The sequence below is a fragment of the Panulirus ornatus genome, chromosome 66, assembly GCF_036320965.1.
Source record: "Panulirus ornatus isolate Po-2019 chromosome 66, ASM3632096v1, whole genome shotgun sequence".
NCBI classification, from domain to species: Eukaryota; Metazoa; Arthropoda; class Malacostraca; order Decapoda; family Palinuridae; genus Panulirus; species Panulirus ornatus.
Window position 1 is genome coordinate 15771055 of NC_092289.1, and position 25118 is coordinate 15796172.

A 25118-nucleotide genomic window follows, 5' to 3' on the forward strand; every position below is an offset into this window, starting at 1 on the left:
GAGAGAGAGAGAGAGAGAGAGAGAGAGAGAGAGAGAGAGAGAGAGAGCGTTTTGAGGAGCAGTAGGATGATGAGGAAGAGGAGGAGGAGGAGGCAGCAACTGTTGTTGCTGACGAGGTAGCGATCAAGGATGGCGGAGTTTCTGGGGAGTTCCCTGGGAGTTCCTCAGGTAACGACGAAGCCACAAGCTGGAAGCTCTGTGTGTGTGGTGTGTGTGTGTGTGGGTGTGGTGTGTGTGTGTGTGTGTGGTGTGGTTGGTGTGTGTGGTGTGTGTGTGTGGGTGTGGTGTGTGTGTGTGTGTGTGGTGTGTGTGGGTGTGGTGGGTGTGGTGTGTGTGTGGTGTGTGTGGGTGTGGTGTGTGGGTGTGAGTGTGGTGTGTGTGTGTGGTGTGTGTGTGTGGGTGTGGTGTGTGTGGGTGTGTCGGGGCTCGCCGTCGATCAGCCAGTGCACACACTGGCTAGGCTGATGATGGCACGACGCGCCAACGGATCGTTTGAGTTAACTCTTTTTCGTCAGGAACGATCTTTGCCAACAGGAGCCCGGCCGGAGCTACGTCCGTAGCCTGTAGAGTCTGTAGCTCCTAACATCAAAACGAAAAGGAATGTTTAACCTTGAGGTACGCCTCGGCGTGTATACCAAACGAGGTTATTACGGTGTGCGATGATTGTACTCGCAATTTCTTCGGTTGTGCTCGTATACACACGCGGCCCATAAAGTGATGTCACTCTCGCATCTGACGGGGCCGGCGGCCGGTCGTTACAGCATGGTACACCTGCAGGATTATCGCCTTTATGAGCATCATCCAAGTGGAAAATGAGGTCTTTGAGTCACACATTGCTCGATGTTCGTAGTGTATATGTAATCCTTCCTTTATAGATCCTCCTGTACTAATATATATATATATATATATATATATATTTCTTTCATACTATTCGCCATTTCCCTCGTTAGCGAGGTAGCGTTAAGAACAGAGGACTGGGCCTTTGAGGGAATATCCTCACCTGGCCCCCTTCTCTGTTCCTTCTTTTGGAAAATCAAAAAAAAAAAAAAAAAAAGAATAGGGGAGGACTTCCAACCTCCCGCTCCCTCTCCTTTTAGTCGCCTTCTACGACACGCAGGGAATACGTGGGAAGTATTCTTTCTCCCCTATCCCTCCAGGGATTATATATATATATATATATATATATATATATATATATATATATATAACTGCCTTTGACTGACTGTGTACCTTCTAAAACTCGTGCAGGCCACAGACGGGATATACACTGCCATTTGCTCCGAATGACTTTCATGTCGACTACAAGACTTGGATAAACTTACCTGCCAAGCGTGGCGGAAAATGTTGGTCCCTGGGCGACATGTCTGAGCCCACACTCGTCCTCTGGAGCGAAGACAAAGTATAACCGTCTAAAAGATGCTTGTGTGAGGATTTGACCACAGGGAGGGAGACATACGTCGAGTTGGAGAGAAGCGGAGGTAGATGGAAGAGCGAACTTAATATGCAAGCTATACAAATTCTGCGCGCCATTTATCTTAGGCCCGTAGAACTCTGACTCTCTCTCTCTCTCTCTCTCTCTCTCTCTCTCTCTCTCTCTCTCTCTCTCCACACACACACATACTGTTGCCGCCAGTGGTCACTGTGGCTCGTATCTTAGGATCGTACACGATAGTGCAGAGGAGGTGTAACTGTCGAAGATCAAAAAGCCCCCAACTTGGTTACTCGACGTTAGTGAATAGAGGCCATTACCAGACAGTACACACACACACACACACACGTTACTGACCATGAGACACCACGGGCCAGCCTGGGGTCGGACCGGCATGGGTTCGAATCCTGGGCGTGGCAATCGGTCTACAACCAACCCAGGTGTTCATCCTCCCATCAGTGTTGGTCGACAGATGGGTACCTATCTTAGGCTTGTGTGTGTGTGTGTGTGTGTCTCAATACACATGCTTAGCAATAAGGACACGGTACATATATATACCACTTGAAGGGCCCTGGTTTTACTCCATGGTCACTTTCCCAGAGGCTCCTTCGGCGTCAGGCTGCGCTCCACTTTGCAACGGGGACGGCAATGGACTTCTTTGTACTCCTTTTCGTCAACTGACGATGATGAAGCCCCGTAAAAAAGTCGACTGTTCACTGTAACCTCCAGCAGGTAGAGTCCAGTAACACCTACGAATGTAATAGTGTGTGTGTGTGTGTGTGTGTGTTGTAAACCCGGATGGACCATCTTATGCCTGATGGTCAGTGACCCTCCCTCCGGTCCAGTACACACCAAACACACGAGAGAACAACAGAAGATAACCTCCTCCTGCATCAAAATGTCGTCCCGATTTAGTCGTGTTGGATACTATTCTTTTTTTTTCTTCTTCTTCTCAAGCATCCCCTTAGTCACGTCTATCGTGGAGGGTTTCCGGGTCGGTCGTCCCCTTCTTGCTCAATGGACGCACCATCATTCCCCCCCAGGGTCGTGCCAGGTGTTCACAGCTGCAGGTAATTTCCAGTGGAAGTCCAGAAACCAAAGATAAACAAAGCCTTCACCACAGCGGATTTGCTCACTGGTATTTCCCCGTAATTGGAGCCCCTTGTGCTCAACCCAGCATGCGAGAGTAGCGCTGTGCGGCTCAGGTATACCACTGGGACGGTGTATTCTGTGCAGTCGAGATGGGAGGAGCCCCTACTGGTACACCTCAGGACCTGGGCGAGTTCCGATGTACCGTGGGAGGACCTGAACTAGAACAATATACACCGTCGGGGGTGACCTGGACTCTCTCTCTCTCCCTGTTCTTGAATCTTAAAATTTTTAAAGTTAAAAACATAGAGACGCGAGGGACGCCTCTCTCTCCACGAACACCCCTTCCTCCCCTCCCATCGGAGACTAGTCTCGGTTCGACCCTCCGCAATACACAGGATGTGATAAAAACTGGACCACTTCACCACCACCATCCCAACTCCTCCTCCCGGAGGGCTGGTGTTGTGTTGGCCTTCACGCATGATGCCACTGGCGGCCGCAATTGCGCCTCAACCTCGTCAACAGCGTCGTCGGGTTTCCCCGTGATCCCTGAGCCACGTTGGTGCGACCCATATGCCCACGAAGGAACGAGCCTTGGGGTCGATGGCCCCTCTCTCTCTCTCTCTCTCTCTCTCTCTCTCTCTCTCTCGACCCGATCCTTTGAGGACCACATGTGACCAGGAAGTTAACACCATAAGGACGAGAGTTGCCGCGCCATGGGCGTCCCGGGGTAAGGGCGTGGGTGGTTCTAGCGTTACGACAAGACATGAGTTACACTCCAGCTTCGAGAAGTTCACGTGCCCAGAGCTCCGACTGTACACGAATCGTATAAGCTCGTTTCTGACACAATCTTGGGAGACTCGTACGTTTTACGATTCTGTGCTTACAAAATTACGAGGCCATTTAGACCACAATAAATCTTTACATGTTCTTGGGGATAATTAGACAAGAAACTTTACATTTAATGAGCTGATTTAGACAACAGTATCTATACCAACAATTTATTGCAAAGGGTGTCGTATTTCTTCAGTATTCACTGGAGTCTTTGTAAGTACGTTAAGACATTAAGGACTGAAGATTACTGGGTGATGTGTGTTTGTTCTTGTTTCTGGCTCGTGGGGGGAGAGTTTCACGCTTGGGTTGACCCCGTCTCTTACCCTTGTATGTATGTACCATGTCTTTACACACACACACACACACACACACCTGGCATAGGCTTGGTCCACATCTATAAGGTTAAAAAGACAGGGACAACACGAGTGTAGCTTTCTCTCTCCTCGTAAAATACAAATTGTAATCACACACACACACTAGCCTAAGCCAGGTACCCATTTATCGACCAGTACCGAGGGGAAGGATGAAAACATGGGTATGGGTCGACTTACCGTTGCCTAGGATTCGAACCCATTTGGGCACAACCCAATTCTGGGGAGGCCCGTTGCCGACGCATGGTCAGAAACGCTAACCACGACACCACGGAGGCCCGTGTGTGTGTGTGTGTGTGTGTGTGTTAACAACAACTTGCTAATATGTATTTGTGTATACAGGAAAAGACCTTAACACGGTCAAGGTCCCGCGTCCTCCCCTTGTGCTGTCACTTATTTTTATTTTATTTTTTTATCCCACCGATTGTTTTATTTACTTCCTCTTGACTTGTTCCAGCAGACCACAGCTCTATTGTTGAAGACTTGCTTCCTCACATCCTGTCCACTTACTTCTGCTTGTCTCACTCCCACTTCGCGTACTCGAGTCTCCTCTGGTATCCAAGAACGGTCTCTTTGTTCACGTTATGGCCTGTCCCCGTCAGTGTATGGGTTGTATAAAGTAGCTGCCCCTGGACAGGACTGCCGCCACCCGCGACTTGTGAAGTGACGGCCGGGACCATCTTTCAACCTCCTCCGTCGTCAGTAGAACGTCGAGAGCTATAGCTAGTCCAGGGTACTCCTACCCTCCTGAAGGAGTGTTGGAAGTGATACCTCCCCTTCAAGAACCCATGCTACCTCTGCGTCAGAAGTGCAGGTCCTTCTGTGTCTTGCAAGACAACCGGGAGGGTCTTGACATCTCTCCATCCAAGACACCTGTGACGCTACGATCTACGTGGACCTTAACTCGATGGTGGGGTTTGTGTGGAGCAGTGATGGCTTGAGCTACGGTAGCGGGGATTGTCCTTTCCCTGGTAGGTAGGTAGGTTTAACCTGCTATATAAAAGTCAAGCTTAACCATGCTATAAAAGTCAAGCTTAACCCAAGCTGTAAATGTCAAGCTTGAGCTCTCATACGAACACATGTAGGCTATTTTCTCCCGTATACTCTTTGTGCTTCCCTTCTTGATCTATCACAACTAGGATTGATCATCTGAGTTACAATGAATTTCGAAGAATATTCTATGCTGTATGAAGATCGCTGAATATAACCTTGGATGCTCCAGCGCTTGGCTTGTAAACCTCTATTTTATAATCCAATCCAGGCAGCTGTCTTGTTCTTCCTTGCCAACCCTGTTCTCACGGAAGTGGTTGATGACAGTGATATTAATTTGGACGACGGGAAATTGTTGTTGGGGGGAGGGTGTTTGCATAAGCAGGATGTGTTGAGTGTACATAATGACTTGCCACATGTGCGTGTCCTCTCCTGTTGTTTATGCTACAAGGAAAGCAGAGAAGGTGAAGTGCTTTTTTATGAGCAAGTGTCTGGTATCGCCCGAGTATTGGCGTACATACGCTCTCTCTCATATGGAGTGACTGCTTCTCGTCCACGGCTCTCATAACCAGCGCGAAATGAAGAGCCTTATGTGGTACCAACACTCCCGGATGTACTACATGGTCTGGGGAATGTACATGTACTCGCTCATTGTTAACGTATTCAGTTGGCAGTTTTCCCTTCGCCGTGCTGTCGCTGCCTTCACCAACCTATAGTTTTTTCGTGTCTGCTCTCGTGAGTGAAGTTCGCCTCGGCCACTAAGGCTCTGGACCCGCATCACGCGCCCGACTGCTGTTTCCCATAGTTTGTGTGTGGATGTCAGCACACGAAGACTGACCGTTATAGCTTCCTACGCAGGGCAAAACGGCGCAGATATTTTCCCTCTCCGTCTCTCGATGATTTCTTCTTCCCATTTCCCTTCAGCTTTAACTGTTAGGTCTAAAAACACCTGAGTGGCTAGAATTAACTTGATCTTTTTTTTTCCATCTTTCTCAAAAATTTCTTTTTCTTTTCGTACGAGAAGGGGTACACCAAACTGGGTACGGAAGGATGGCGTGAAAAAGTTCTTGAGTGTTCGGGGGGGGGGGCCTGAACATGCAGGAGGGTGAAAGGCGTGCACGGGATAAAGTGGACTGGAGCGATAGGGTAATACGAGGAAGGACGTGCTGTCAATGGACTGAACCAATTTATATGAACCATGGAAAGCTCTGTGGGGCTTGGTTGTGTGCGTGTGCGTGTGTGTGTGTGTGTGTGTGTGTGTGTGTGTGTGGGGGGGGGGGGTCTGTGGTTTGGATGCAATACACATGACAGAAAATGGATGTGTGTGGTGTGTTTGTGCAAATGAAGCCCTTTCTTCCTCTGTTCCTGGCGCTACCTCCCTAAGACGCAGGAAGCCTACGATGTGCGACAGAAACTCTACCATTAGTCACACATGAATATTTGCAACAAGTAGCAAAAAAGAAAAAAAAAGAAAGAAACTGGTTAGGGCTGTGTATTGAGCGGGGGTTCCCGCGAATCTCGCAAAATCATATGACTTGCTAAATAAACTCCTGGTTTTCCCGCCATCGTTAACAAGAAGAGTTCTATTGACTCGTTAGTAAGAGTTTTTACGCCTTTTTTTTTTTTTTTCTAATTTGTGGAGATTTATCTCTTGGCCAACTGAGCTGTATCATGGCATACACTTGATTTAATACTGAGGATGAAGATCGAGTTCTTGTATGGTTGTGTTAGACTTTAATGAGACATTTCAGTGAATGTTAAGACTCGCGTGCGAAACTATGAAAACCGACACTTTTTTTTTTTCCCTTAATGTACCGTCGGTCCGCTGCTGGTGGGTCACTCTGCATGAAAAACGACGCACAAATTCACATTTGTTTCTTGATGTACCGCAGATACGCTGGTTGTGTCTGGCTGTAACAGTGAGGGTATAGGAATAACCACCACACACATTTAACTTGTTCACTCCGTCATTACTATGTATGTGTTACGGGGGGGGACTGTTTTACACTCGTGTTGCCCCGTCTCTTACCCTTGTACGTACATGTTGAGTGTCTTTACTCCAGTGTGTGTGTGTCCACAACCTAGTCTATCCCAATTACCCTGTGTTTGACTAACGATAAATGCGATCACACCAGAGAACATCAAAAGAGTCTTACAAACTCGCTAAGGACAGCCTACACTCATCTGTCACGCGTTCGTTTAACACACACACACACACACACACAAAAGACGGCTCAATACTTATCATAAGGTTTAAAAATAAAGAAAAAATGGGGAAACCGGATCTGACTCACTGAGGGCAATAGAACAACAAGGCCAGCTTCACCCCTGAGCTGCTGTATGCACCGCTACCAGGCGGGGGATCCAGCAAGCAATGTCCAAACAACAAAGTATCTCTGGGGGAGACCTCTCTCCTCGCCGTTGTCCAAAGGCTGCGACACGGGGTCTGTACATGTGTGGAGACCATCTATCCATACGTATGGGAGTGGCTTCGTGACGGATTCGAGTCCGTCTCTTGAAGCAGAACAGCTTTCGAAGTCTCTCTTTCTGCCTTGATGCTTCGATTTACCGTCATTTGAACCTCATGTGCCACTGTCCCGTGAACCCCCGTAACATTTTGTCCCGTGGATCATCAAATCGGTGCTCCGTGAAGCATCGAACCACTGTCCCTTGAACCCCGGTAACATTTTGTTCTGTGGATCATCAAATCGGTGCTCCGTGAAGCATCGAACCAGTCCCGTGAACCTCCGTAACTCCGTTTCGTAGATCTTCAAATCACTACTCCATAAAGCATTGAAACTCTAGCGTGAACCCCCGTATCAGTATCTCATGATTCATGAACCCCTGAAGCCTCGAAAAACTGTGGCTTTACATAAAATAAAAAGGTTGAATCGCACAAAAATTTCGCATCTCATTGTCGCCAGGAACAGAAGCTGTGAATTAGTGAGCTAATCTGTCGCTCAGAACGGTGACAAAGCAGGAAGGAGGGATCGAATCCCTCGTTGTTTTATTTACTGCTACGACCGCTTTTATCCAGGTTGCACTCCACGTGGGAGCAGGATAAGGTGGGATCCTCTGAGAACGGGAAGGTCGTCGTCAAAGCCGTACTCCTTTCAGTCCGCTGACGATGATGCATGATCGGCGAAGGCAATATCTTCGTAGTAGACGAAGTCATGGAACACACACACACGTACATATACATATAGATGCTCGTGTGTGTGTGTGTATATATATATATATATATATATATATATATATATATATATATATATATATTAAAATGCTATCGGGAAAGTAGATACCAAATATCGGAAGGAAGTTATTCACATGAAAATCGAAATCGATTGACAACGACGGACTAAAAGCAACAGTTATGGGTCCGTCTGGCGATGTGGCGTCGACACTCCAACTTTGCTGGTGGCGGTGCCTCTCCAGCAACAACAACAGCAGCAGCAGCGGTGGTCGTCGCGTGAGATCTGGACACACGGTGTGGCCAGCCAGCCTGAGGGAATGAGGAATGAAAGGATGGCTACTCTCACGACCCTTGGCTTCCTCATGACTCGACAGCTGGCCTTACGCCTCATACCTACCTCACAAGCCAGCACCTACATTAGGTGGAGGGAGACCTTTGGAGGGCATCCACAACAACTCTCCGAGTACCGCAAAGGAGTGAAGAAAGTGTGAGTACAAACACCCACAACCGGAGATGGATTCCGCAATGGCGAGACGTGAGTAATGAGCGCTGGTTGACTTGTGAGAGACAGCGATGAGTGTGTGAGCAGGAAGCGAAGACCAGCATCATCACTTCACACTTCCCTATGGCCTTGATGCACTGACGGGCGGTCCCGTCGGAGCCTAGAGATTACCGCCACAGTCGAGCTTGCTCCCCCTGCAAAGACCGCCCTGCGCTACTACTCAAATCCATGACATTACCTTTCCGGGAAGAGTGACTTGTAGTTCCCACTTGTTCATTACCCAACCGTTTGGTAACATCGTCTTGTCTTCAGCCCGTGCTTGCTGGCCAACCAGATTAACACATGCCGCCCCTCCCGGACATCATTTCAAGATTGTAAACATTGTCGACTAGGGAAAACGATAACTGTAGCGAAAAAAAAGAATGATTCTAAATTTGCTAAGTTCCATCCTTTCTATACACCCGTGTGTCTTATTTTACAACTCACGACATGAGATAAATATTCATGTAAATATTCTTGCCATACTGGGTCGAGGTAAAGAAAAACAAAAATTTTGGCGAACGTATGTTAAAGGAAAAATAGTTGTAGGTTACCTGTGCTAGCCGCAGTTTTCATCGAACTTCCTTTGTGATCAGATGGCTACAGCTGACCAGGGTGGAAACTATAATCCTGACCTTCAACACACATTTACCAGTTGCAGGATTTCATCCTTGAGCGGTTCCAGATGCTTTGTATGGGGAACCCAAAACTTCGAGGCTGCACTGCGATCTGGAGCAGCGAAATATTTGTCTCGAACAAGATGATATTCCTCCATGACACAGGCCAGCAAGGCAAAGTCCTAGAGCAAATCTCACGAAGGATTATTCCTTGGGTATAAACCCAGGACTCCCCAGATGATGTGATTGTTGCACGAAAGTGCACTTGGGAACTTAACGTGTTTCATTTCCCCGTGGACTCGTAGGAATATACTTGATCACGCGCTCAATTGTGATCCTTTCCAATATATATATATATATATATATATATATATATATATGAGATTTATATTATCACTATGATAATGCGTCTAACAGTATAAGACAAACACGAATATTGTCACAAAATGGAAACGCCACTGTTCCACACAAATCTCCTCCCAAACACCCCCTCCTGTCCCAGCACCGTGCCTATTCTAATCCCATCCCACCCCCACAAACAGTCGCCCCGGCAGACTAACGAACGGCCGACCTTTGTGTAATTCTGAGGGGGGGGGGGGAGCCTCCCGACGTTGGCAGCGGACCAGTTGTTGCTGAGGCTGAGGTGAGCTTGGACTTCAGATGGCCACCGTGTATGACGTCATGTGAGGGTGCTCCAAGTCTCGTTACTTTTGAGTACAAAGACACCGGGCTACATTGCACCCGTGAGCAAGGAAAGGTTCCAGGATGCTGGGGGAATAGGATAAGGTACTACGAATGGCACAAGAAATACCTTTGCGGGGGGAGAGGTGGTGGTGCTAGGTAGGCTGCCGCCACGAGCGTTCTCGCGTTGGTTTTGGGACCCAGTCAGGGCAGCATTCATCTGAGCTGGCGGGAGGGACGAGGGAGGGGTTTCACCCCCTTAGAGCGTCGACCCCTCTCTCTCTCTCTCTCTCTCTCTCTCTCTCTCTCTCACTAGGTACGCGCTATGCTGTATTCTCTTTTTCAGGTACACGGATCATTATGTGAATATCATGTATACGTACTTCATGCTCAAAATGTGCTTGTGCCTCGTGTTATTAAGCTTGTGTGCGCGTGTGCTTGTCCGATAGATATGGCGAGAGACAGAAGGGAATGAAGACCAGTGACATCTTGCATGAGAAAGTTATCCTAGAAGCACTGTGTGTTTACAGCTGAATAGTCTCCAAGGCAACCGGTGTTTCCCTGCGCTTCCCAAGCTCCAACCGTTACCTTGATCTTTGACCTTTCTGCTTCTGTAACCAAGTCTGTTTCTTTCCTGGATCCGACCATCTTGGCAGGACCCAGACACGATAAACTCCTGTATCCCCAGGATGTTATGACACACCACTTCGGTGTGATTAATGGTATGACCACAAATGATAATAAACCACAAAGATTATACAGTTTGCGCGCATCTGGAAACATCGAAGCGGCCGAGAATTAGGACGATGTGCTGCGAACGAGTTTATATAATTCTAATGTTCTCATTTCAAGCCTAATTCGTCTGTTATGTGGACTTGTATGTATATATATATATATATATATATATATATATATATATATATATATATATATATATATTTTTTTTTTTTTTTTTTTTGAGGAAGAGATTTGGAAGCTAACGGTACGCAACATACTGAGTAAGACCTCCGCTAATTCTTGTCTCTCATTTGCCTCGTGCTTGTCACTGCTTCTTTTTTGTGTGAAATTGAACAAAGTATTGAGATTCTTGATGGCATATTTATCAAATAACATACAATAATGATACGTTACGATGTTTTGTATCTTAACTTGATCCACCATTGTTTCTGCATTATACCTCATCGATTTACCGTCCAAGTTTAATCTTATGCTTAAAATTAGTTGCAACTTGGAGGTCAAAATCCTCTCTGGATAGCAAGATTACCCTTACCATGCGTGCTCTCCAGAACTTTAGAGGGGGGAGGGGTGAAATGGATACTACTTAGTATTGCGGAGGTGGTGGCAACACCCCTGTATTCAACATACAAGTGTTGTGTGTGAGATTAAGTAAAGATGTGGCATGTGTAGTGGTAAGACTTCAGTTAACACTTAGGAGTTGGATGAGACCCAATCTCAGCGTTTCAAATATTGTGTGAGGTGAGATTCATCCATCCGTTGTTATGAACCCGCGCATGATCTGCACTGTTCGTTATTGTCACTACGTATAGTGAAATGTAAGGGAGTTCAGTGCTCGTGGAGCCCTATCTCTCGATTCTTCTCTACAGTGTCAACATTGTAAGCTTATTATGTATGTTGTCTGAATTATTTTCCCATTGTCTATTCCGTGTGTGTGTGTGTTAAGCTAGCGACATATCCTCCCCATCCCCTCTCCCTCATGCAAGAACTGGATAACCTCCCTGGAGAGGTGGGTTCGGGCCACCAAGACCAAGCTATTTATAAAGTTGGAAAACTGTTTGAATTCTCGGTTCTTTCAACGACGAAGCGACCTACGTACGCAGATCAGTTTAGAGATTAAAACGCGAGACTGCAGCCATGGCATCTCACGTGGAAAGTATGTCCAATAGAATGCAGGATTTCGACACTCGTACACGAATGTCCCTTCAACTGTGTTGTGGGCCTGGCACAGTCTTACAGTTATGGGATAGTCCTTCCAATTTACAAAGCGAGAAAAAACAGGAGATAAGGAAAAGAGTACATCCGTCTTTTCCATATTTTTTTTTTCTACATATCGACCATTTATTTATCTTGACAGAGAAAAAAGAAATATAAAAGTATTCGAAGGTGGTGTTCGCCCGCCAGCGACTATCGCCAGGCACGACCAGGATGGACAAGGCTTTAAACCCACCTCCTTCCACCCGCACTCCCCGCGAGCCACGAGCTACAAGCCTCGCACGCACGCACGACCAGGCCCTGCGCTAATCCCGTACAATCAAGGTTGAACCTAACCAGACACCACTCAAGTTAGGGAATCTTGCGAAGCAAACATTCAAAGAGTTTCATTCTTCTGTATGTTCCTCCATCACTCGAGAAAATAAATCTTGGGTGTCTTATATGACCGTGCGATATCAAACACTGAAAAATGCCCACAATTCTAAGATTTGAAAACCTAAGACAGCTTCATTCCGGGTAGAGTTCTGTTAGAACTCTGAAAAGGAAATTCAAAGGGAGGTATATAACCAACAGTAAACAAAAAATGACGATAGCCTAGTTTTCAAAAGGAAATTCACGGGTAAATATATTACCAACTGGAAACAAAAAAAAAATAGAAAATGACTGTAGCTTAGTCTTCCAATGGAAATTCACAGGTAAACATATAACCAACAGGAAACAAAAATGACGATAGCCTAGTATTCATAGCGTGGTATTGCTGGTGAGTAAAGTTCCAAATGCATCAACAAAGTATTCCATTGGAGCAAAGAACGAAGATGTGGATCCGTGAGTTAAGATTCGGCAATTGCACTTCGATAGTAGACAGTTGCCGACACTTGGGGTAGTTGGAAACTGCCAGCGCACAGAGGGCGAGGCAGGTTTATATCATTGTTTGCTGCTGTAAAATTCTCGAAAGGAGTTAGGAGGGGGAGATGTTGAGGGGGGGTGGGAGGAGGCAAATGGCGAGGAGGGAGGTTAGCGCCCCGCCTGAGGCGAAACTGCACTTGCTCAACAACAGGCGAGCTAACCGGCTGTGAAGTAATGGCTTTGTTTTTGTTTGGTTGGTTAGACTCTCTCTCTCTCTCTCTCTCTGAGCTATGAATGGGAGTTATCTCATACACAAACATAACCTTAGGTAAGAAAATTCTCGAGCTAGGGAGCTGAGCCACATGGACAGGAAAGCAGCCACAGACCTCACCGGAGGTACGTTAGGAGAGAGAGAGAGAGAGGAGGTCAAGGGCAGAGACATGGTTCCAAGACAGATCCCACAGTGGGGCGATCAAGCAGACGACAGAGTTGGAAAATATGCTGAAAAAAAAAAAAGCGAATGCCGTGGAAAAGTTTAAGAAACTATAAGATGCAGGTTTCCACAACACATGTGGTAACATTGTACAGAGGTACCTAGTGACAGCACTACGATCCCATTCCTTACTGTTCTTTTATGGAATTAAGACGAAATTGAAAGAAAAAAAAAAGACAGGTTAACCCCCTCGCGCACCATGGTGCGTCTCGTGGGTATGATGACGTTGCTTCTGGCCCGACTCCTTATGGTCAGGTCAAAGGCCCAAGCCGTATTGCTGCTCACAGAGGTACGAGACGGGGCCTTGCAAATGTCTCTTAAGTCCTTCTCGCCGTATGCGCCAAGAGATAACGATAAAAGCAAAAAGGACGTCCAAGCGTTGAAGGTGATAGAGGCAACAGCGCGAGAGCAGGACACTGGCTACTTCAGGTGTAACGAGGCTGCGGGCAACCTAAGAAGAATGGAGTGCACTAACTTAAGACACTCGGAGTTACGTCGGGAGACCACACTAGTGAGCTGGAATTTCCCAAAGCGAAAAAAAAAAAATAAAAGGTTTAATACCATCTGTCGACATGAAGGCTACTACGACAGGATCCCACAAAGGATATATATATATATATATATATATATATATATATATATATATATATATATATATATATATATCCGACATGTATATTATGAGTTATGATAATCGAGATGAAAAAGTGACAAGTGACTAAAGAATGAAAAGTGAATGTGAAAAACAGAGAGAGAGAGAGTGTGTGTGTGGGACAATGGAAATAAGACACCGAAACGAGAAATACAGGCTGGGGCAAGAAAGTGACACCATACCTGCCATGCATATCTCTTCATTTCGTCGAACAAAGTACGTTTTCCGAAAATCATTTACGAGGTTGTGGGGAGTGGCCAGAGGCATGACTATAGTGTTACCAACGTCAGTATCCGGAATGTGAGCTGTTGTGGGGGATATGATTGCCGGACTGGTAATAGTCACGGATGGGGGCAATACCCGGAAAATATTTTACGTGTACCCAGCCGACATTGTACACACCTTATTTCTAACGTGTTCATAATCCTACTACTATCTTCAAGAACGTGTATTGCCATGCGCTCCAGTGTATTGCATCTACACGCATAATCCTCAAGCTTTCATCCAATTCTATTCGTTTTAAAGACACAAGGAAATGTTTACGCCTGTGCAGGCTTATCTTTATCATCTCAAGTTGAAAAGTGTAACTGATTTATGTGTAACTCTCTTCGAACTACGTAAACATCACAAACCAGATCTATTTTCGATATATGTTGATTTTGTGATCATTAGTCTTAGCGGTGTGTTTAGGGGGTCTTCCAAGCCTCGTTGTCGCATCTCTAACGTATGCATTCCATGACATGTTCTACACCTTTAGTGGATACGAACTTGAAACTTCATTCTTTGATTTCAGAGGTGTACAAGAGCGTTAACCGGGGTGTGGGGGGGGGGGGGTCATTTCCTTCGCTTCCCCTCTCAAGATCATCCGGTGAGAGAGAAAAAAGATAGATTATTCATATAATAAAAGAATGTAGCATATGTTTTTTCGTTCATTTATTGTAAATCTGTATCCGTAAATTTTCATGTCGCTTCAACTCTGTTTATTAGATATATTTGTTCTTACTAGTAAAATTCCATCTTGAGGACGCCCACACACACTGCCTGTTCATGGATTCGATGGATATCAACACTCAGTGGTAAAAGAATTATATTTATGTATGCATCGGTTAAAGAAATGAAACTCAAGAATAAAGTACACAAAAAAAAATCATAACCTTTTTTTTTTTGACGCTCATTTTGAAATTCTGGTCACATGACGTAACCTGCGGATGCCAACAGTAATGTTCATCATTCAGTTCATGTAATATCCTCGTTGAATAGCTTCACCTGCAGCGGGGGAAACACCGGGAAAGCTCCATAACTGTTAGAATATATTTTCCGCATTCTCTAACAGATTGGATGAACACCACCGCTAACGTCATAAGTTGAACTAGTGTGGTTGTAACGGCATCTCCATGGGAGGATATAAACGGGAATGGTGCTCCGCCTGCTCCAGTGTGCAGCAAGTGTTTGAGTGGATTGGTGTATTGTTGCACTCGACAACAAGCATGATGAGGTAGGTTGTGTTCTAATTGACCGGTGAGGTATGAGGTGGTGTAGTCCTACGTGAACCTCCTTTCATTTCCAGTGTAGAAATTACGTTTAAGTGGTGGCATTTGTAATTCGTAAGTCCTGTTTTGGTATCTTGAGGAAGGCACTACGTTAGTGCTTAATAGAATTACACCACTGGAAAGAATTTACTTGCTGAGTCTGCCTGAAGTTTGCATGAGTAGGTGTTTGCCTTACTTGTGATAGATAACTGGGGTATGCACCCAAATTTGAGACGTATTACGAAAGGAAGAGAAAGAATATCATTACAAAGGATACTTGAAAAATGAGAAAGTGGGGTGGAATATCTGACTATGAAATCAGAGGAGTAGGGATGGATGTCATTTAGCAGAAAGATATGGGTATTTAAAACATGATAATAGGTGTGCCATGAAAGCGACAGCACAGTCGAAAGTACAAGGAGAGACCGACTGTGGAATAAGTGAACCGGTGAAAATGACCTTTTAAAGGTCAGGTCAAGTCAAAGGTCGTCATATGCTTGAATCGTACCGCTTGTGATTTCTTTTTGATAATGTATGCAGTTATGCAACACCATCGGATTGATAATTGATATTGATGATAATGATTTCTTTATAGGTAAGCTTTGCTGCCGACGACTGATTAGACAATTTGTGGCAAGTTTCTATAGTACACACGCCTGCCGATGTAGTCAGGTGCTCTTGGCAATGCCACAAACTTTTCTAATCATGTTCACGAGCTTGTTATTTTGTGTTGATGGGTATGGCTTCGGGATGTTATCGTTTATTAGCATCATCGTTAGTAAAATAGTATTTAAGTACGCTCCCTTCAGATCTATGGTTAATAGAGGCAAAATTAGGTAACTGTTTTCCTTCACCATGGGCCCGTGAGTTGATCAGCTGCCGTGCTGTGTTTTGCGGCGGTTAAACGTTTCTCGAATGGTGAAATATGTGCGATATATATCTCATTTCTGGTGGTGCTGCCTGTGACTGTAAAGATATCCCCCCCTATAGTAACCTTTGAACGAGGTAGCATATTGTTTATTGAGATCGTTAAAAGTCGTTGTTGTGGATGTCAAAACGGCGACAAAATACATATGTATTCACGTGGCATAGTAAAAGTGGAAGGTACACTGTATCTTGCCGATGTACACTAATTTGTCTTTGAAATTCACTCTTAATGGGGTAACTATGCTTACTTCCAATTTCGGACAGAGCCAGCACCATAATATATCCCTTAGGTATTGGACTATGATATATTACTAGCGTGTTGGAGTTAGCCAGGACCACCTCATATAAGGGGGGTATTGGACATAAAGTACAGTTATATATATTATGGTGGTGTTGGGCATAGCCAATACCATTTTACATCATGGCGGTGTCGGACAAAAACGCCGCAGTAAATTACTATGTTTGTGGAGAACCATCGTTACAGAGTATCCCCTAGCCTAGACTAATCATTGCAGAGGCACTTCATAACTGTATATTAATAGTAACGAGGAACTTGCACCTATTGCGCTACACCCCACACGCGCCTCTCCTACGACTTATCCTGGCATTGATTCTCGGTACGGAAAAGACTTGCACTTGTGCATTCGCACGGGATGATGCGACTCTGTGGAGGCTGTTTCATTTTCAAATTCCTCTCTCTGGGCGTGGATTGACGTCTAGGTCTAGTGCCACGAGATGCCTGTCTGCACCCTTGATGGTGCCGGATGTAGAAGAGTGCAAACTCTGATTTAGTGACACCAAATGCAATTTTGTCGGGGAACGAGTCTGTCATTGCTGCAGTAATCGGGGAGCGTTAATAGTCGAAGTTTGCCGTGCGGGAACGATTTGTTTTAAAGCTGTGGCGTGCGGGGGGACATAACCCGCTAGCGTTTCAGTGTTGACTAGCGGATAGACATAGTGGATGTAGACTGAGGTAAGCGTAACCTATAAGGATCCTCTCTTCTAGAAGCCACGGACTTGTGTCGTCCAGCAGTGCGGGCTAGGTTGTCCTGCTCACCTTGGCGCCTCGCCCGCGGCCTTTGGCTGGGATTAATCTTATTTCCCCAGACACGCACCCTGTTTGAGGACCTGGCATGGTGGGTAATGTGGTTATAATTTGGAGTGATAAGTAAGTAGGATGCACTCTACTGAAAATCGCGCACACATTACCCAAAGAAAAAAAATTATGGGTACGCTTGACACCTAGGGTACCTAGGCTACAGAAAGAGATTCCTACGATATATTTTTTTCCTCCAGCTTTTCACTGAGGACTGAAGTCCATCACTGCGACGCAAATGTCTGAGTGTACACTGTAGTGGTAGAAGAGTGTGTCGCCTCTTTGGCCATAACGTACCCAGTAGAAAAGAAAAAAAATCAAATGATACAGGTTAGTGGTGCGCGTGATGTAGTATTTGCTGATAACCACGAGGAAAATAAAATACGGCAAGTTCCCAAGTGCTCTTTCATGTAATGATTACATCGTAAGGGGAGATGTAAGAATGAGATAGAAGGCTGCTTAGAACACTCAGCTTATGTACAAAATAGAGGCGGAGCTTAGATCATGGGTACACAAGTGTTTCCGGTTGGTGTTGTTCAGACCTGGCACCGTGTTTGTCTTGTCCACATAATAAGATTTTATGACAGGCGCGGTGCCAGACCCAAACAACACCAACCGGAAACACACGTACACCCACGGCGTCTTAACTCGGCCTTTATTTTGTTTACAAGCTGACTGTTCCAGGTCATATCTCTCATTCTTGTATATCCCCTGACGATGTAATGATTACACGAAAGTGCACTTGGGAACTTATTGTGTTTCATTTTCCTCGTGGTTATCAGCATATATATATATATATATATATATATATATATATATATATATATATGCTTGTTTACCAAATGGCATCCTATCTACGTAATTTTTCTTGTATCTCGCCTAATGATGTGATTATTACACGAAAGTGCCCTTGGGAGCTATCGTGTTTCATTTTCCCCGTGGACTCGTGGGAATATACTTGATCACGCGCAAAATTTGATCCTTTCCAATATATATATATATATATATATATATATATATATATTCTATACTCTGGATGATAACGATTTCACTCTACATAATCATATTTTGAATCTTTACGTAGGATGAATGACAATCTTGTCTGGACAACAGCGCTTAGCCAACCATCACCACTCCAGGATGCGTTACACAAACATCCTGTTTCATTCTGTAAATAGCCAATGAAAAATATCGTTGTGGTTGGAAGTCTAAAATCTCCATTTAAACAAACGAGAAGGAATCGATAAGAAATGATAAATGAGATTTAGATGTTGCTCACTGGTTCTAAGAGCTGCTTCGTCGGCAGCTACGCTATACACCCGGGATATATATATATTTTTTCTTTTCGTGACTCGCGAAGGTTTTGTTTGTCCTCTACCATCTATTCTGATATTTTTTAGCTCAACGATCAGATCCAGTCTCGTCCATCCACCGGTAGCGTTTTGTTTTCGTTCTGAGCTCCAATCTATTTGAAATTCGGCACCGAGCCTAATGAGCAGTAGTTCCGTCCTCTGTGAACCGAAATACAGCCGACTGCGAAGCGGGTACGTCTGGTTCGAGTCTACTTTTTCGAGCGCGGGGCCTGAACCCGTAAACCCTGATTCCTCGAATTTTCTGGTTCCACTGGACTCCAGTCTGACGGGTAATACGACAAAATTGTATGTTTTGGGGGGGATAGTTCCTTAAGGCATCGTGAAACAGCTAAGCAGTCACTTCAGATAACGATTAGAATCAGTACAGAGAAGTGGTTCTACTGTTCGAAGTGGTGGTTATCTGCTAGCAAAAACCCGTCAGAGCAGCTTCGTCTGTCCTTGTTAATAACAATCGGTGGAAACTCATTTTCAAGGTTGAAAAACACAAAGATTTATAAATCGTCTTGTCTGAATTTTGTATATAATTTTTCCTCGTTGTTTATGGGTAGAAAAGGCTTGTTGAGGATGTAGTGCTTACATTTTACATTTTACGTCTTAGTCCTATTTATCCGGGAGTGACGTCAGGGGTAACTGACGCTACAGGTGCCGAGCCTGACCTGTTTGTAGTCTTAAACCAACTCTAGCCAGCTTTATACTCGTAATTACCTCAAGACACGCTTCTCTCTCTCTCTCTCTCTCTCTCTCTCTCTCTCTCTCTCTCTCTCTCTCTCTCTCTCTCTCTCTCTCTCTCCATTATCCTTCGTCTTATCTCCCACAGAGCCAGCTGCAAAACCGTCTCTTCCCGACCGATTTGCCATGGACTTAATGTTGTTCCCAGCCCCTGCCATCCTTCCATCTATACCTCGCCCATCCCACCCTCGTGTTCTTTTGCCTCGGTATCCAGTGGTTTGGCCATACTCCTCACTGCTTGACGTCTTGCGTGCGCCATTATATGCATACCGCTGGTCAAACCTGTTTCTAGAGTGGGCTTAGAACGACTTCTTGTCTGTCCAGGGGTTGAACAGAGAGCAACCGAGTGGGCAAGGACAAAAGAAAACTTGCTAGGAATATTAAAAGGTCCTAAGCCCGCGCGTCGGGCCATGTAGCTCCGAGTAGCACTAGCTATCTGGAAAGCACACACATTTACAGTTACCTAGCAAGTGTAAGCGAGTGGCCCAGATGGTGGAGAAGCTATATCACCAGCAGATAGTGAAGTAGTGGCCAGGTCCTCACCAGCAGGTGGCGTAGCAGTGGCCAGGTCCTCACCAGCAGGTGGTGTAGTAGTGGCCAGATCCTCACCAGCAGATGGTGTAGTAGTGGCCAGATCCTCACTAGTAGGTGGCGTAGTAGTGGCCAGGTCCTCACCAGCAGGTGGTGTAGCAGTGGCCAGATCCTCACCAGCAAGTGGTGTAGTAGCGGCCAGGTCCTCACTAGCATGTGGCGTAGTAGTGGGCCAGGTCCTCGCCTGCTGCACCGACTACCTGGCGGCACACGTAGCGTCAACCTTTATCCTGTGTGGCAAATGACCCTCGTGATTCTCAACTTTTCCAGTCGACCTCTTTGCCCTAATCACATGAACTGCTACGTTTACCCTCCTCGTCCCGCTCACCCAATACTACATTGCCCTCTCCCAGTGTTCTCAGCAACGCGTTAGTACGCAGTCTTCCTCGTCGTGTTCACTTTCATCGGTTTTATTTCCTGTCAGATGCTTCAGTCTTCGGAGACGGACAGCTGTCACCCAGGCCAAGACGTGACTCAAATCTGTGAAGGAAGAAAAAGAAAAAATAGGCAAAAGACAGGAAGAAAAGATTTTAAAGGACTTGCATTTAAAGAGGACGTGAATGTGTTGAGTTTGAAAACTTCAGTTTTGTCACAGTTTAGTTGTTCTGAAGTTCAGTGCTGTGGGGAGACGCACGATTAGGAAGTGATTATATGACCCTTTGGGGAACTGATGGTGAGTCTTGGTGAAGGCAGGCAGGCAAGCAACCACTTCCAGGATACACAGCCAAGAGAAATCGGAACATTTTTAAAAGTTACGTTGGGAGAGTTGTCAGACTGCTTTAGGCTTGACCTTGTCCAGCCATCGCAAAGCCACAGCCGCCCCTGATGTTACAGGATAAATGACTCCTTAGTATGATAAAGGTAAATAACTAGGTTCCCCAGCACTCGAGCTGAACTGAGAGAGAGAGAGAGAGAGAGAGAGAGAGAGACGGAGGCTGACTTATCTGTTTAACTAATGTGAGGTTAAGATCGACGTTGGGTGTTGGCAAAATATTTTGTCGAATGGTGGCATTTGAAATGAGCTACCAAAGGGAAATTGTGTACGAGAGCGGTGACGAGACGTAAACGGAACAGCAGCAATAGTAGTCAGCACCTTGAATGAAGGTGACTAGTAATGGCCATTGACGGAGGAGACAGCGAAGGGCAGGTTGCGCCTGGACAAACTCTTCAACATGGCCTATGTTGATAGCGGGAAGTAGAGGATATATCCTTCGATAATTATAGAATTTGACTTGCCACACAGGAAGTTAGATATAAAAGAACAAAGTGAGGGTGGGGAAGAAAAAACAAAACAAGACATGATTTAAAAGTTTTGTAATTAAACGTAGATATAAAAGAACAAAGTGAGGGTGGAAAAAAAAAAATTGAAAGCTTTGTAATTTAAACCCCAATTGGTAACAACACACCCATATAGGAACTTTCTAGACATCGTGGGTTTAGACGCAGTTCACCAATGTCTCGCCAAGGATATCGTAAGGTTTGTCGCGTGGGTCTCGTCTTGGGGGAGGGGAAAAACCGACTTGGGGTCACGTGGGTCTCGTTTTGGGGGAGGGGAAAAATCGACTTGGGTCACGTGGATCTCGTGCTGGGGGAGGGGAAAAATCGACTTGGGAGATGAAAGTGATGGAATTCGAGACATTGAGGGCAACGAGAAGCGATTCAAATTTTTTCTCTCTTTTTTTTTTCTCCAGAGGGAGAATGGAAGTCGAAGCTGTTTGACGGTGGGTAGAATGGTCCTTAGGACTGTACCAGATGCTCTGGCGAGCAAAGAAGGACATGTAAGCCAACAGACACACGCCGGAACATTAGGCTCATATTCGGTGTTTGTGTGTCCAGAATGGTAGTGTTCGCAAAGTAGGAAAAAGACAGTATAAGAAAGGAACGTAAGGATCAATAACGATTGCATTAGATACAGACCGAAATTATCAAGGCTGTTTTCAAGAATTCAGCCTTAAGCATTTTATGAAATTTCTAGAATTGGGAAGACGGTAAAAACAAAAGAAATAAAGAAAATAATGGTACCTGTTCCAGCAGTAGCGGAAATCTTGTTGCACTGATATCAAAACGGCCATTTTAGGTTCAGGAGGCGTATACATCATTGCAGTTTACTCTGTCCCGTGCAGGCCTCTTACCTTCACGCATATTCAGGCTCCGATCGCCTTGGAATAAGTAAAAACATTAAGATGGAAACGTATCACGGGAGGAATTTCTCCAGGAGAAGCGAGATTTTAGAAGTCTTTTTAGGTCATTGGTATCGATTGGGAAGATCAGTTGGGGAGGAGCGAGGGTTGGTGTAATGAATAGGGAAGAATTGTGGTCTTGTCAAAACTAGGTTCTTGAGCGGATCCTGCTAGCTTTTAGCCGCAGAATCTACACATCATAATGTTTGGATCGTATCTTTTCCTTCCCCGGGAACTCCATAGATAAGGTGTCATTCTTCTTCCAGGTTGTGGGCGTGTGTTGCACTGATGGTGCTTGTGGAAGGCCCGTTGAATCCTAGCAGCGGGGGAGCAATGGGTCAGCGAGGTAAGTTGAAGATATTATACTTTGTCGCTGTCTCCCGCGTTAGCGAGGTAGCGCAAGGAGACAGACGAAAGAATGGCCCAACCCACCCACATACACGTCCACACGCGCAAATATACATACCTATACATCTCAACGTATACATACATATATATATATACACATACACACAGACATATACATATATATACATGTACATGATTCATACTGTCGGCCCTTTATTCATTCCCGTCGCCACCCGGCCACACATGAAATGACAGCCCCCTCCCCCCGCATATGTGCAAAGAAGCGCTAGGAAAAGACAACAAAGGCCACATTCGTTCACACTCGGTGTCTAGCTGTCATGTATAATGCACCAAAACCACAGCTCCCTTTCCACATCCAGGCCCCACAAAACTTTCCATGGTTTACCCCAGACGCTTCACATGCCCTGGTTCAATCCACTGACAGCACGTCGACCTTGGTATACCACATCGTTCCAATTCACTCTATTCCTTGCACGCCTTTCACCCTCCTGCATGTTTAGGCCCCGATCACTCAAAATCTTTTTCATTCCATCTTTCCACCTCCAATTTGGTCTCCCACTTCTCCTCGTTCCCTCCACTTCTGACACATATATCCTCTTTGTCAATCTTTCTCACTCATTCTCTCCATGTGACCAAACCATTTCAAAACACCCTCTTCTGCTCTCTCAACCACACTCTTTTTGTTACCACATTTCACATATCTCTCTTACCCTTTTATTCCTTACTCGATCAAACCACCTCCCACCACATATTGTCCTCAAACATCTCATTTCCAGCACATCCATCCTCCTCTGCACAACTCTATCTATAGCCCACGCCTCGCAACCATATAACACTGTTGGAACCACTATTCCTTCAAACATACCCATTTTTGCTTTCCGAGATAACGTTCTCGATTTCCACACATTTTTCAACGCTCCTAGAACTTTCGCCCCCTCCCCCACACTGATTCACTTCGCTTCCATAGTTCCATCCGCTGCCAAATCCACTCTCAGATATCTAAAACACTTCACTTCCTCCAGTTTTTCTCCATTCAAACTTAACTCACAATTGACTTGTCACTCAACCCTACTGTACCTAATAATATTTACTCTCGGCTTTCTTCTTTCACACACTTTACCAAATTCAGTCACCAGCTTTTACAATTTCTCACCCGAATCACCCACCAGCGCTGTATCATCAGCGAACAACAACTGACTCTCTTCCCAAGCTCTCTCATTCACATCAGACTGCATACTTGCCCCTTTTTCCAAAACTCTTGCATTCAGCTCCCTAACAACCCCATCCATAAACAAATTAAACAACCTTGGAGATATCACGCACTCCTGCCGTAAACCAACATTCACGGAGAACCAATCACTTTCTTCTCTTCCTACACGTACACATGCCTTACGTCCTCGATAAAAACTTTTCACTGCTTCTAACAACTTGCCTCCCACTCCATATATTTTTAATACCTTCCACAGAGCATCTCTATCAACTCTATCATATGCCTTCTCCGGATCCATAAATGTGCTACATACAAATCCATTTGCTTTTCTAAGTATTTCTCACATTCATTCTTCGACGCAAACACCTGATCCACACATCCTCTACCACTTCTGAAACCACACTGCTCTTCCCCAATCTGATGCTCTTTACATGCCTTCACCCTCTCAATCAATACCCTCCCATATGATTTCCCAGGAATACTCAATAAACTTGTACCTCTGTAATTTGACCACTCATTTTTATCCCCTTTGCCTTTGTACAGTGGCACTATGCAAGCATTCCGCCAATCCTCAGGCAATCACCATGAGTCATACATACATTAAATAACCTTACCAACCAGTCAACAATAGTCACCCCCCCCCCCTTTTATATTCATAAATTCCGAAGCAATACCATCCAAACCCGCTGCCTTGCCGGCTTTCATCTTCCGCAAAGCTTTTACTACCTCTTCTCTGTTTACCAAATCATTTTCCCTAACCCTCTCACTTTGCACACCACCTCAACCAAAACACCCTATGTCTGCCACTCTATCTTCAAACACATTCAACAAACCTTCGAAATACTCACTCCATCTCCTTTTAACATGACCACTACATGTTATCACCTCCCCATCAGCCCCCTTCACTGATGTTTCCATTTGTTCCCCTGTCTTATGAACTTTATTACCTCCTTCCAGAACATCTTTTTATTCTCCCTAAAATTTAATGATACTCTCTCACCCCAACTCTCATTTGCCCTCTTTTTCACCTCTTGCACCTTTTTCTTGACCTCCTGTCTCTTTCTTTTATACATCTCCCATATATATATATATATATATATATATATATATATATATATATATATATATATATATATTATATAGATAGATAGATAGATATAGATATATAGTGCATATGAACGCGCACTTCCATATAACATACAAACCTCCGACAGCCAGGTTCGAACCTTTTTTAGGTAATTATTTTTTTTTTATTCAAGGCAGTAGAATTCATTTGCGTTATGACTGAAATGCTCTCTCTCTCTCTCTCTCTCTTCCCCTCAGGTGAACGGGTGTGCGCCTGCTTTCCCGCGAACCAGAATTGCCCGAAAGTGATACCTTCCACGGACGACGCACTAACAACACGCATCGTCCACGAGGTAAGTTGCG

At 45.1% G+C, this 25118-nt stretch overlaps 1 protein-coding gene across 3 annotated transcripts in view; it reads left to right on the top strand.

Annotated features, from left to right (window-relative positions):
• LOC139746711 (inactive CLIP domain-containing serine protease A3-like) overlaps positions 1-25118 on the top strand; it is a 54810-nt gene that overhangs the window by 18365 nt on the left and 11327 nt on the right. For 2 of the 3 annotated variants that reach the window (XM_071658194.1, XM_071658195.1), the window contains 2 exons: positions 22378-22457; positions 25014-25108. In XM_071658194.1, coding sequence (XP_071514295.1) covers positions 22400-22457; positions 25014-25108 — 153 coding nt within the window. In that variant the 5' untranslated portion in view covers positions 22378-22399. Of the gene's footprint in view, positions 1-15019; positions 15182-22377; positions 22458-25013; positions 25109-25118 lie in introns of all 3 variants that reach the window. The other variant, XM_071658193.1, reaches the window with a different exon arrangement.